Raw genomic sequence first — 14,692 nt, 5'->3', positions numbered from 1 at the left:
TGAGAGTTTTAAAATCTCCCCGGGTGATTCTAATGAGCAGTGGGCCAAGAACCACTGTGCCTTGGTTGTATTCTTGGTTGCAGACACAGTTTAATTCATCCCACATCAAGCGTTTGTTACGTATGTGTCACTGTGCAGTTCGTGGTTTGACTGAGAAGGAAAGTGGGAAGGAAAGGCACACACAGTGGGAAGCTGCCCACAGAGGAGAGAAAAGGAGTAGGGCGCTGGCACCCAGATCACTCCCCAGCCCTCACCGGCCTCTCCCTTGGCTGGGGCTCTGCCTGCAGCCCGTTTCTGCCTGAAGGGCTACTGCCGCGTCCTCCTCCGTCAGCTGAAGGCAAAGAGGTGAGGTGAGAGATTGTAAAAGTGGCGCCACATTCCTGATGTCCAGGACCTCGCTACTCTGACCACAGGGAAATAGGCAGGATGTCACCAGACCGGGATGTGAGAAGTCCTGCGCAAAGGGAGGGAAATAGAACCGTACAAATCCACCCCGGTGCGTGTTGTCGGCCATGCAGGGTCCTGGAAAAATCAGTGTACTGTTGCTCTTTTATTCTCTTCTTAGTGTCCTATTTAAAATATTTTAAACTGCACTTAGATGGCTCACCTCATTTACATGCAAATTTGAGGTATTACTAAATTCACATCACCCTGATTTTGTCCATTTTAATATGTGCCCATCTCGGGACCAGCGGGCGTTTGCTGAAAGAGCAGTCCAGTCTCATTTGAATCGGCATTGTCCGTGCCAACTGCTGCTGGCACCCGGTGAGTGCCAGGGCCCAGCGAGAGCCAGCACAGCTTCCTAGGGGGCCCAGAAGCTCAAAGGGGGGCAGGCTCCAGAGGCGTCTTGCCCGAGAGACAACACTCTGCCTCTGGGCTGCCAGGAGTCAGCCCCTGGGGCCGTTAGCAGTGAGTGACATGCCCAGGGAGCCTGTGAAGAGTGACAGACCAGCGTGGAGGCAGGAGCCTTGAATTAGGAGGCAGGAGTTGACTGTGTTGCTTGCGACACCTTCACAGATGTACTGTGGCCTCCTTACTTTCCCCACCTGCAGAAAGCTGGGATCGGGGCGGGGGTTGGGGGTCCTCTGTGCACCTCCCCCTCTAAGCAGTGCTGTTTGAAGCAAGAACTTTCTTTGGTTGTACACTTGAGTTTGTTAGATAAACTGGAGGAACGTTGCCTTCCTTACAAAGCTTGCAAAGTAAAGGACAAGGTGGTTGTTTAATTCTAGCTCATGAGCAGGTTTCCTTTCTCCCCTGAATAATATGTGTGTATTTAGTACACGTGGTATCCAGGCTGATGCCTCATTATCCTTCAGGAGTCCATGTAAATATCAGTTTTTTTGGAAAGCCCTTTCTAACCCCTTGGAGGAGGTTGGTACCTACTCAGTTCTTCCGTCCACAGCAGCCTGTACTTTTCTTTGAAAGCTCTTCTCTGGCTTTGCTGTTGTTGTTGTAATTGTCCATCATCCCTACTCCAAGAGGGTGGGGTTCGTATCTGTCATGCTGGCCGAGTAGTCTACTTTTGGGACAAAGAAAATGTTTTAAAGAGCAAGAGACTGGAGAGAGAGCAATGCCAGTTGATGGCATGGGGCAATTGGCCCTGGCACAAGGCCCCTCATCAGCTCCATCCTGTTTCCTCAGGTTTCAGAGTCTTCACACAACCAGGATTTCACAACAACATGTTCGTCAGGCCAAGTGAGATCCATGATCATTTACATTCCCATAGAGCAGCCATTCTGAAGAGTGTAAAGGACTTTGAAATGTATTTATCTGTAGAGTGCGATCATTGTGTAATATTAGAAGGAAAAGGAATGTCAGTGAACATTTTACTGGGTGGGTGATCAACTAAGCCCCAGTCTGACACTGTGTGCAAGGTGGTGTGGCCCAGTGAAGAGAACACTCATGTTTGGGGGTCCTGGATTCAAATCCCGGCTTCCGGGTGAAACACTAATTCTATCTGAGCCACAGTTTATCTGTAACTGGGAGTATTGATGCTTGGAAAATAGCAGACGTTCACTGAATATGTTTCCCTTTCCCTCCTCCTCCATCCTGACCGGAATGGGGGCATACATTTATTTTGGTCATTAGGATGAAAAATTAACAAACGATTTTCAAGTATTTTGCCAAAATAAATCATGCTGAAGAAAATAGAATGTGTTTGAGTTATCCTCGCCCACATAAGGGCCTAATACTGATAAGTACAGTGTTTCTCAGTGGAGAGCACGAGGCAGTTGGAGTTGGAGAATTTTTCCGTGTCTGGGACTATACCATCCATTGCAGTATTGTCTCCATGCTCCCTTGGACAACAAATGCCAGATACCACTGTGACAACAAGCCACACACACACACACACACAAAGCACCCCAGGTGGCAGTGAAGACGTATAGAATTGCTGAAGCCCAAGAAATCAGAGGGTGGACATAGCATTGTTCTGAGTCAGGAGATCTGTCCACAGTTCCTCTTCTGTCACCAGGAAACGGTGATATCAGAGGGGACCTTAAATGTCACAGAATTTCAGAATCTTCATGGGGCCCTCCTGGGTCTGCCACACTGAGCAGGGCACTGATGCTGCAAGCTGAAGTATGAAATCTTCTGAACCATGTGGGTTTTTGCAAAGTTTTGGAAACCAGCACATGTGCAGTGACCATTAGCATGTTTCTCAGTGTTACCCACCCAGTGTAGTGTGTCCCTGATCTCCAGTAGGAGGGCCACCATCAATTAATCTGAAGGATTGACTGGTCCTTCCCTGAGTACCAACAGCCTCATGACCCAGCAAAAATTGTCGATCCACCATCATGAACTGCTTTGGTCTTCTGTGCAAAATTATTGGAAAGCCCAGGCAAGGTGTATCTGGAAAGAGGCACCGGTGATGTCAGATGCAAAGGAGAGTAGCACAAAGAATCACCTTGGATATGAACATCATAGGATTAAAGGAGTTTGGAGCTGCCTTAATGTCAAGATGTTAGAGAATGCCGGCGCTGTAGCTGAACAGTCTGGAACAAGGTGAGCTTGTCTCCATGATCTCTGATGCAATACTAGTGGGTGCCTTTCTGTTTACTCAATACACACTCATTGAACAACTACTATATTAGTATACCCAACAAATGTTTATTGAGTACTTACTATGTGCCAGGCATTCTCTAGCTGCTGGGGGTTTGGCAGTGAACAGAAACAACAGAAACTCCTGTCTCATAAGCTTATATTTTAGTGGGGCGAGAATATGCCAGCCAGTGTGTGTAGGACTGAAAACAAGGACTAAAATACTCCTTGCTGTCAAGGAACTTACAGTCTAAGAATAATGCAATACATTTATTGTTTGTGGTATTTTAAATAGTGTTCACTTTTTGCAGGGAAACTTTCTCCATTAAACAATGATTTTAGCTGGGGAGGGTATAGTTCAGTGGTAGAGTGCATATCTAGCAAGCAGGAGGTCCTGGATTCAATCCCCAGTACCTTCACCAAAAAATAAATAAACCTAACCACCTCTCCGCCCACCCCTTCAAAAAATAATTTTAAGTGGTTCATTATATTCTTAAAAGTGATTTTAATACACTCAAGTGTCAAAGATTTCCCCCCACATAAGAAACATGTTCTGTTTTTAACATGAATCAAAGAGAATATAAGAATTACTTAATATAAATGGTTTCTTCAGCATATTTCATTAGAAATGATATTTTTGAATAATAGGTATCATTGGGGAGATCATTTCAGTCTAGGTTTATGCTTTCTGGAATTTTCTGGGGAAAGTGTCAATAAGGAGGTGAAGGAACAAGGTGAAGGTGATGGTCTAGATAAACTGGTTAAACTGAATCTCAGGAACTCTGAAGGTTCTCTCCTCACCCATAGTAGCAGCAACAGTAGGATGAAACTATGATGCGACTTACCTTAATTAGCGTAGCAGTTTGCCTCGTGTTCTCTAAAAGTGCTAATAAATGTTAACTCAAAATAGATTAAAATACCAGACAAATTGCTACTACCTGGAAAAGAGTTATAATAATTTTGAAAATGTAAATTACGGTTATGCAGCCTTTGGAGAGAACTATAAAATCCAATCTTTCTTATATTAAAAAAAAAACCTGTAGTACATGCTTTTTTTCCCCCTTTAATCACAGTAATTTCTTCAAATGACACCACTGCGTATTTCTTAGGAAGATACATGGCATTTTTCAAATCTTACATGTAATATAGGAATTGCCATTGATAGTTTTCAGCAAGAGAAAAAGAAATTGAATACAGAAAACCAGGGATCATGGGGAAATTATAAAAAATTCATCTTTATGTTCCTTTTTTATATTACATGCATTTTATGAGTTGGAACAGAGAATGATTCTTTTCATTCTAACAAGTGGAGTTGTGCATGACAAAATGTCTGCAGAAACATGTATGTAGGCGTAATGATTTAAAATGATTTGGACCCTCCTGGTGTCTTCCACCTAACTTTTTCTCTAAGGCACCAAAGCGCTTATGGAGTCTATACAAAGAGGTAAGCATAATTTATACTTCTGAGGAGTAAATGAAAATAACTTGAGTATAAAATTCGCCACACTATATCGCCAGGAGACTGTATAAGTAAAAGATAGAACCTTCCCTGGTGGGAGCACATGTAGTTCCCCTGAATAGCTTCTACCCAACAAAGCTCAAAAATGGAATATTTGCATTTTCCCTCCTGCTTTGTTTTCTAGAATTTACAGAACACAGTTAGCAAAGACTGCTTAGAAGCCACATTATCTCCACAGAGGATTACCTGTAACATTTCTCATACAGCTATACAAAGCCAAATTACTGCGTATCCTTGCCTATAACCTATGAAAGCCAGAGATCTAACACACTCTAAATTCGCAACTACAGGTGCACCTTTCTTCATGCAACAGAAATAGGTAAATTAAATTTTGATAAATCAAAGGATATATAAAACACATCAGGAGAGCTGACAACTTGAATTAACCCTACCGTGAAAGTCTTTGCTAATGTGAACAATAATCCCCTAATTTATATACTTCATAAATCCATATCTTCATGTATCAAGTTTGCTTAAGGTGAATTTTATCTCTCCTTGGCAGAACAGTTATCATATAGCGATATTTTCTATTTTAAAAAATTGGACCTCTAAAACAAAATGCCTGTCAACCCTTGGTATAAAATTTTGTACAGGCCCATGTGTAGATTAGAAAAGATGTATTGTAGAAGACAGTCCCCATCTTTATGGTGGGTTTAAATGTTTTCTCTTCTCCCTCCATTTTTCATCTATTTCCAGTTAGTTTTTCCTTGAATTCTAAGTGATTTGGACCGCCTTTACTCCCTTTGCAGTTCTTTGCAGATTTGGTGAAAGTCCTCTGACCAAATGAGTATAGCTCTCCTTTAGTGAGACCTGCATTTTTGGGGGGTTTGTTCATTGCAGGAGGGAGAAAGGTAACCTAACCACAGCCTGGGGCACATCAGGTAGAGAAAATGGAGGGTTTTCTGGATATTTAAACCCTGGACTGTGTTACTAAGAAAAGTTCTGGAATCTCCTCCAGAAAGCATAAGATAGAATAGATTCTTTTTGTATATGAAGTATGTTTTCAAGGTTACTTCTTATCCTGTGATTATTTTATTTTGAATATTACAACTAATGTTATCAAGTTTATTTCTGAAATATCTCAGACGTGGAACAACATTGAGAGAACTGGTCACCCTAATAAAGTGCTAACTCAATAAATGACCATTTATTGAGCACCAGCTATACTAATAAGAGGTACCATCTGGGGACCTTTTTATGTCAGTCACAGTGTTAGGCATAGCATGTAATCCTTATGACAGTCCTATAATGTAAGTACTTGACAGTTGAGGAAACCAAATATAAAAGAAGTGAAACCAGGATTCAAACCTGTTCTTGGTTGACTCTAAAGTCCATGGTATGAACCACAGTTGGTGTGTTTCCTCTCTAGTTTGACACAGCTCGACAGCCTTAACGATAAAAGGCAGACTTTGGTCCCCAGGCTTTGGTTCAGTGTAAGAGAGAGTAAAGAGATGATTAGAATGCAGTGTGAGAGTGCTTAAATAAGAGACAAGCCTTGCAGGTGCCTGCCATGGGTGCCCAGAGAAGGGGTACCTAGCCCAGCCTCCTGGGGAGATAGGCTTGCTGAGGGAAGGCTTCCTGAAGAAGGGAATTCCTGAGCTGAATATGAGTTCCTTAGGAAATGGCCTTTGTGATTTGTGTGTTAGTGTCTGGCTTTGCCTTGCTCTTGAGTTTCTATTTCTTATTTGTAGTTTGTTGTTATTTTCCCATTCATTCACTGATAAGTAGGCCTGGCTCATGAATACAAAAATTGTTGTGGCTCTTGTGGATCTTACACTGGAGCAAGAGTAGACTTTAAACAAAACTGTAAACTAACTTTGAAGGTACCATGAAGGAACAGTAGGCTATGTTGGAAGAGTGAATAATCTGGAAGCCTTACCTAATTTGGGGAGGGGAGCAGGGTGAGGGCAATGATCAAAGTTCCCTGGGTAAATGACATTGAACTAAGAACCAAGAAATCAGGTTCTGGATGTGGAAGTGGACATGAGAAGGAGACTTTAAGAGGAAAGTAGACTTAAAAGTATTCCACATAAAGAGAACAGCATGTGCAAAGATCCTGAGGCCAGAAGGAACTTGGACAGCTTGATAACCTGCAATGAGGTCAAGTGACTTGATAGTATCAAAAATATAGTAGAGAAAGAGAGGCCTGGCTAGATGATGCATGACCATCTCTTTTTTATTAAAAGTGATTTTCTTTGTGTTTTTGAGAACAAAGTGTTATACATTGTGTCTGTATCACAAAAAGAATTAACTGCATGGCTTGGTTGAATTTGGAATGAAAGTTGACTTTAAGGCTTGAATAGAAATTCTGACAAAGATGATCATCAATGTAGTATTGAAATATCAATTCTAAATTTAACAAAAAGATTATATGTAATGTAGTTTACCACATCACCCAGAAAACAACATGTTATTTCAGAAAAGTGCAGACGACTGAATGTCATGGTCGTCATACTTCCAAGCAGGCTTTCATGCAAACAGCAAGGGTTTGATGTTGGTTTCCATTTTTCCTGGTGGTCTTGATCTTTTTCAATAATGGACAGACCAGGAGGGGGAGAACAAAAATGTGTATCACCAGGATCTTCTTTCAGACCAGCTTACTCAGTATAAATGAAATATTGATGTATTTGAAAATGCCCAACTGTTCAATAACGATTTTAAATAAAGCCACCTAAAAGTTGTGGTTCTTAGATTAATCATTTATTTATCTAAAGGATGAAGGAAGCTGTCTACTTCTGTGATATGAGCTGCAATCAGCTTAAAAATAATTGACAAATTAATCCCTTCACAGCACAGCAATTGTAAAGGTGTTAGTTTTAATTAGGCCTGTCTGATTGCCTTGTCTAATCAAGAATCAAGGTGGTATCTTTGATGGTGAAGGTCTATTGGGGCCATCCCTGACCTGCCAGCCATGTATGTTTTAATTATTGATTCCTCACATTTCAGCCCTTTTCACAAAGGGAATTGAAGTTTGCAATACCTTAACATTTAAAGGGAAGAAAAATAAACATTTTCCCTAACACTTCTGTCCAGAATCCTGTGTATCCTCTCCACCAAACTAGTTTTGTCCTAAACAAGCTGTCAGGTTGATGATGAAGTCAGTTGCACGTTAGAATGCTGTCTTACTGCTGCCTTACCTCCCAAGCACTAGATTTTCAATGGGCATTGTTAAGATCTTGACAAGTCACAGTCATTTAGGCGTCTAGAAAACACATTTGATTTCTTGATATCATGTGTATTTTTAAAAATCCCTAAGGGTGAATGTAGTACTTAGCAAATCAGGGAGGTCAGACAGAAAGTGACACTGTCTTCTCACAAAACACTTGCTCCCTCTGCTGAGAAGGAATGAGGCAAGGGTTCCCAGCGCTAGTGTGTCACACCAGTGGGCGTGGGCGGCTGGTGCTTTCAGTGGTCCCCGTGCATGACAGTGGCTCTTCTTTGTTCTAGGTCAGCGAAGTGACGGTGGAGCAGCTGGTGCAGCAGTACCCCCACATCACCTTCAGCACCGTCCTGCAGGACTGCAAGAGGACCTTGGAGAGAGCCTATCAGATGGGCTGGACCCCCAACATGTCTGCCGCCTCCTCCTAACACCCCTGCCCACTCTTTGGTCCCCTCGGGTCACCCAGGAGGGTGGAGAGGAATCATAGATTTGGGTTGGGTGATCTCTTAGGTTTAAAGTGTCCTGTGTCTACATGTGTACCCAAGCGTGTGTGTTTGTGTCCCGTTTGCATATTGCATAGCATAAGCGCAACTGATGTTTGTTCCCAGGTGAGCTGGGTTTTTTCTTCAAAATTAAAAATTTTGAAAGACACAGACCTTTAGTTTCTTAGTTCAAAGGCTTATTTCTCTGGAAAAGAAATTTTTTTTTACTGTAAAATCAAAAAAAATTGGAACCATTCTTTTGAGCTTCTGATTACTGCCACCAGAGATGCCCCCAGATGAAGGCAGCAGCTGCCTTCTCTTTTCACCGGAAAGGATTGTGCATGTCTACTGGTGACGACCAGAACAGGAGCGATGTTGCACTAATTAGAAGCCTGGAAACCAGTACTTTTCAAAATTTCAAAGCACACACATACATGTTGGTTCTCATACTCTCTCATACACACACCTCACGGCACGTTCTTTCTAGATCATTTTCTGACAGAGGGGCCTTCTTCCAGGCCACTGAGAGACATGTCATCCACCATGGCTCTGCCTGTCTCACTGTACCCACAGGTGGCTGACCTGCTGTCCAATGGGTGGCTTAGGGACTAGAGAGAATAAAGCCTTTTGTGAAGTTTTCATATGGAGACAACACTCTGAGCTCCCTGACCCAGCTCACAAAAGTTAATTATTCATTACTCTGTAAAATTTGGTTGAGTACTAAGTATTTTGAGTTACATGTTAACATTGTGTTAGTTTTTATTTCATGGATGGTAACTGGTCCAGATATATTTTAATGATATTTGGAGCTAATCTTAACATTATCGACATTAAAGCCACCAATGTAATGAATAGTGTGCAATTATTTTTAAAAAACCAACAGATCATTTAATTACTTTTCTTAATTTTGGTAATTATGAAAATACATTTCTGAGATTTGAGGCTAGTCAAATTGATAGAAGATTAATAAGTGAGATATAAGTAGACAATCTTCCTACTGTTTTGTTTTTTGTTTTTTGGTTTTTTTTGCATTGCTTTGGGCTTTAGAACAGGTTTTTTGGATATATGCATGTTATCATATTTTGAATAGTTCTTATGCTGTTGCAAAGATCTATTGCTGGTTAATGTATGAGTTAAGAAGAAATATTAGAAAATCTTTTCATTAAGATTCTGTTTACACTTGTGAGAAATAAGCATTTCTTTGTTTAATTAAAGATTTCCAGTCTTCAGTTTAGACAATATCTATTAGTAAATGAATATATGTTTTGATTTCACACATCTTTACAATTAATTCATAGTAGGGACTCAGGCTCAAATAACCTTCCCTATGTCAAGATTTATAATCAAGACAGCAGGGAGCCTTTTTAAGCTAAAGAGTGATTATCTTTCACAGTAGAGCTAGATATACAAAACCCTGACTTGTGAGTTAGCTATTTATTCTTCCCCATTTTGGACATAAACTGTTTCTTGGCCTTTAACAGATACACTAAGATTTCAGTTTCACTTTATGTAATTCCCAATACTGCTAAAATGAATGCTTCAAGCTGTAAGAAACAAACAAACAAAAAATAGCTTTACATTCAAATGCCATTCACTTATTTATAATAACTCTTTTTTTTTGTAAACAACTATTTCCTTTGATTATGTCAACATGTTTCCGACGTGGCATGTCTTTGGCTTTTAATCCCAATCAGTTTGGAAAATCTAGTCACTAAGCACCAAGAGTATTTTTCCATCACTAAATGGGTTACTAATTTAATTTGAAGGGAATAAAATTTGTGTAAGAAAACAAGCTGTTTACTGTTAATAAACTGTAGTTCTTCTTACATAGCAAGCTGTATCGTCTTCGTATTCATTTCCCCACCACTGAAAAGTATCTTCATCCACGATATTTTAACTGGTTTTTAATCCAAAACTAATTTATAAGACAATATGTATAGTAAAAGTAGCTTGAGTGAATAGCAAAAGTTTAATTTTTATATATGTCACACTATATTTTAAATAGTTAAAAAAAGACAAAAGAAGGGAGAGCCGTCGACAATAGAGATGGTGCCGTTTCAGTTCAAAGTTGTAATAATCCTTGGAGTGTTACAGTTTGGTTGTCAGATGGTTTCAGAAGTGTGTAATTGATTTTTTTAATGTTGCGTTGTTTGAATCTAAAGTACAGCACTATAACATGCTTCAGCTTGGGGGGTGGGGGTGGGGCGGGACTTGCACTTATTCTTTAAGATGTTGACTAATCCAGAAAGCCTGATGCATCATAACCTGGAAAACTGCTTTGGTATATTTGTAGGAATCTACATATCCAGCCTCAAAGCATTAATCTCAATAAACAACCAGAAAAAGCATCACCTTGAATGATCCTGTGATGGTTGTTGAATGTGTCCTCATTAGATGCTTTGAAATAAGGCTTCAAATGATTTTTCTGGGCAATATAGAGTTTTTTTTTTTTGTTTTTTGTTGGGGTTTTTTTGTTTTTTGTTTTTTGCTTAGAATGTCATAAATGTATGTGAACATGTTTAATGCAGGGCTTTTTATCCTCTCCGAAATGTCAACAGTATTTTCAGAATAAAGACTATGAAATATATTGCTGTAGTGGAAAATTCTGGTCCTTTATCTTTAATGTCTTTTTGAGTGGATAAAGGAAATTCATCCAGTTTGTAGTTTCTATATTTCTGTGAATCTTTTGACCTTGCAATGGGTTGCAATAAAAGAGAAACAAAACAAAATGTCTTTTGTTTTATTTTAGAGACAATAAATGGCCTCGCTGTTGCTGGCTGGGTGTGATGCGCGCAATGGTCTGTGTGCTTGTGTTTCACTACGGACTTTATGTAGGTTTGACTAACCCAAAATAATAAACAAGACTGGGTTTAGGAGGTTCTTGTTTGGCCAGTGAGTACTGAGATAAGATGAAAACGTCAAGGGTTTAAGCAAGTGGTTTGTTTAAAATACTATTCCTTAAACACTTACTCATTTGCTTAGCCATTTATTCAATTTTTCAAAAGTTAACAAATAAATGTATTGAGTAAAAAACCTGTGCCAGGCACTGGGCATTTAAAATAAATAAAACTCGTTCCCATCTGCATGTTGCTCAAAGCCTAGCAAGGAAAGGTTCTTAAAAATTAACCATAGCAGTGGAACAGAAGAGAGGTAATAATAGGCATAATTTTAAGGAACACGTAGGACAGAGTAGCAGGTTTGGGAAGGAAGGACCTCACTGAGGAGGATGTTTCAGTGAGGGTTGAAGGAGTAGCAGGAGTTTATGAAACACTGTGGGGAAGGAAGGGAGAGCAGCCTGGAAAATGGAAAAACATGCAAAGTCACGAGCAGATGAGACAGCAAGGCAAGTTCAGCGCGTTAGAGGAGGATACGTCCCTTAGAGGCAGTTGGTAGAAAAAGGTTCTAGAGAAAAAACAAGGGCTATTCATAAACGTTTCATGGCTAACTGAAAAAAACAGGAAAGAAAAGTAGGAAAGAACAGATCCACTAGAGAAGTCTTTCCCTAAATTCCTTCAACAAGGAGGAATTTAAACACAAGACTTTTATTTGTGGAAATATGGTGAAATGAATACCCTGAAGGATTTTCTGCTATGTAATATGTAAAAATTTTCATTGCAATTTTTTAAAACCCTTTTTAATGACTGGATGTGCCTGTAAGAAAGCGAAAGAAACCTCTCATGGCCAGAAACAGTGGGAACATCAGTCTAGAGCAGGGGGTTCGCTAAAGTATGGCCCCAGGCTAAACATGGCCAGATGTATATTTTTGTAAATAAAGCTTTGTTGGAACACAGTCATACACATTTGTTTACAGATTCTTTATGGCCGCTTTCATGCTGCAACAGCAGAGTTCGGTGGTTGTGAAAAATGCCATGCGGTCCGTGAAATCAAAAATATTTACTGTCTAGCGCTTTACAGATGTTTACTGACACTTGGTCTAGAAGAGTGGATCTCAAAGTGTGGTCACCAAACCCATCAGCATCACCTGGAAACTTGTTAGAAGTACAAATTCTTGGACCCCACATTAAGACTACTAAATCAGAAACTCAAAAAATAAGCCCCAGCAATCTGTGTTTTAGAAAATCTTGCAGGTGATCCTGATGCAAGCTAAACTTCTGTCTCTAGAAAGGTAAGCATGGAAACTACCAGAATGTGGCACACTGTATTGATTACTATGGCCTAGAGAATGTGTACAGAACTTGGGCCAGTTCTGTGCTGGGAGCATCGAGTCACAGTCCTCCTCACCTGAAACCAGGATCCCTGAAAAGCAATATCCTTTTACAAAGAGTGAACTAAAATAGAACAAAGCAGAACAAAAACTGGAAGGCAGACAGTAAGAAAAATTACCGTTTTCAGGCTTGCCTGTTCATGGGTTGTTTTTTTAAAAGGTTCTCCTGGAAACTAATGACCACCGACCATCATTCACATGGGTTTATCTGAATCCACATTACTATTTGCATAGTCTGTGTTGCTTATTGTTGTATTTTTTTTAAAGGATTAATTTCTGGAGTTCTCATTGCATGACAAAAGCAGACAAAAATCATCCCAGGCCTCAAACCCCACAAAGAGTGCTAGCAAATATAAATTCACAATCTAGATCACAAAGAACAACGGGAATAAGCCAGTGTTAGTTCAAGTCAACAGAAAAAAAACAAATCATAGACCCACATCCTCAAACACATCAATATTAAATGTTAAGATACATAAATTTAGAATAAATGCTTGAACTAGTCAAAATATTAAAAATTATTTATAATATATGTAAGAAAAATAAAAAAGGATCTACCAAAAGAACTAGAATTTTTAGAAATGAAAAATACAATAATTGAAAATTAAAATGGAAAGGCTTTGGTAGAACAGATTCAGCTATAGAGATAAACTGAAAGATGAGTAAAGTAAATGGAAAATTGAAAAAAAAACAGCCTTTTTTCTTTTTATATACATATATTTATTGAAGTATAGTCAGTTTACAATGTTACATCAGTTTCTGGTGTACAGCACAATTATTCTGTTATATAGGAACATCATTCATTTTCATATTCTTTTTCACCATAAGTTAGTGCAAGATATTGAATGTAGTTCCCTGTGCTATACAGTATAAACTTGTCTTTCTATTTTATGTATATTAGTTAGTATCTGCAAATCTAGAACTCCCAATTTATCCCTTCCCACTTCCTTCCCCACCTGGTAACCATAAGTTTGTTTTCTGTGTCTGTGAAGTCTGTTTCTGTTTTGTAAATAAGTTTTTTTTTTTTTTTAAGATTCCACATATAAGTGATATCATATGGTATTTTTCTTTCTCTTTCTGGCTTACTTCACTTAGAATGACATTTTCCAGGTCCATTCTTGTTGCTACAAATGGCATTTTTATTCTTTTTGATGATTGAGTAGTATTCCATTGTATAAATATACCATGACTTCTTTATCTAGTTATCTGTTGATGGACATTTAGGCTCTTTCCATGTGCAGCCTTTTTATTTTGTGTGGATAATATCCATATGGATGACTGAGAGATTAAGACACGTGAGACGTAATATGAGACCTTCCAACATGTCTATCTAATCTTGCACAAGAAAAAATAGGATAAGGGAAAGACAGTGTTTAAAGATGTAATGGAGTGTCCATTTGTTAACAGAGAAGAAAAAAGATTTTGGAGGAGAATATCAAAGGCTCAGTTTTGGATGAGTTAATTTTGAGATGCTCATTAGACATTCAAGTGAGTGTGTTGAGTATGTTGTGGAATATAGGAGTCCAGTTCTCAGGAGAGGTATACAAATGGCACTTAAAATCACGAGCCTGTCTGAAATCATCATCTGTGGCCATCATCCATTACTTTAGGTAGAAAATGAAGTCTAAGGACTGTATCTTTGGTCACTGCAAAATTGGAAGGCAGGGACAGGAAGGAAACTTTAAAGAAACTGAGGAAACTAAGAGGTTGGAAGACAGCCAGGAGCGTGTTCTATCCTGGAATCAAGTGAAAACAAGCAAAATTAAAGAAGCTATTATTTAGGGACATAGTGTATTAATAAAAATGGAAAAAAGGAACAGGTAACAATAGCGCAGTTTCAGAACAGTGGTTACCCTTGGGTGGGCAGGCGTGGGACCACATGGAGGGTTTCAACTGAATCTGTAGGTTCCACTTCGTGAGTTGAAGAGTGGTTTCTCCAGTGTTTGTTTTACTAATATGCTTCATAATATATGCATATGTAAGAAATTACTTTGTTTCAAATAGTTTGTTGAATTTTAAGAGAAAGAGTTTTATACCTTGTTTAAATTGATTGATTATCCGAGATTGCTAAACCTAGATGCAGGGTTCCCCACCCTTCGGCAGTGGAGGTCAGCTCTGTGTGAAGCAGAGCTGACGCAATCCCATGTCTAAGCAGATGGCAGAGTGAGAGAACATGCCAGTCTCACCCTTCTCCTCTCCTGTGCTGGACGCTTAGCACTGCATGCCTCCCTGGTTTCTAGCTGACCATCATTGGAATTTTAAGTGAA

General features: G+C 39.4%; 1 protein-coding gene across 2 annotated transcripts in view; it reads left to right on the top strand.

The window, feature by feature from the left end:
* The window catches only part of FBXL17 (F-box and leucine rich repeat protein 17), a 439,173-nt gene extending 428,244 nt beyond the window's left edge, over positions 1–10,929 (top strand). For both annotated transcript variants that reach the window (XM_032476466.1, XM_006195859.3), the window contains one exon: positions 8,006–10,929. In XM_032476466.1, coding sequence (XP_032332357.1) covers positions 8,006–8,146 — 141 coding nt within the window. In that variant the 3' untranslated portion in view covers positions 8,147–10,929. The remainder of the gene's footprint in view (positions 1–8,005) is intronic.
* The last annotated feature ends 3,763 nt before the right edge of the window (positions 10,930–14,692 follow it).

The sequence above is a fragment of the Camelus ferus genome, chromosome 3 (genome assembly GCF_009834535.1).
Source record: "Camelus ferus isolate YT-003-E chromosome 3, BCGSAC_Cfer_1.0, whole genome shotgun sequence".
Lineage (NCBI taxonomy): Eukaryota > Metazoa > Chordata > Mammalia > Artiodactyla > Camelidae > Camelus > Camelus ferus.
This window is presented reverse-complemented; position numbering and strand designations above follow the sequence as displayed.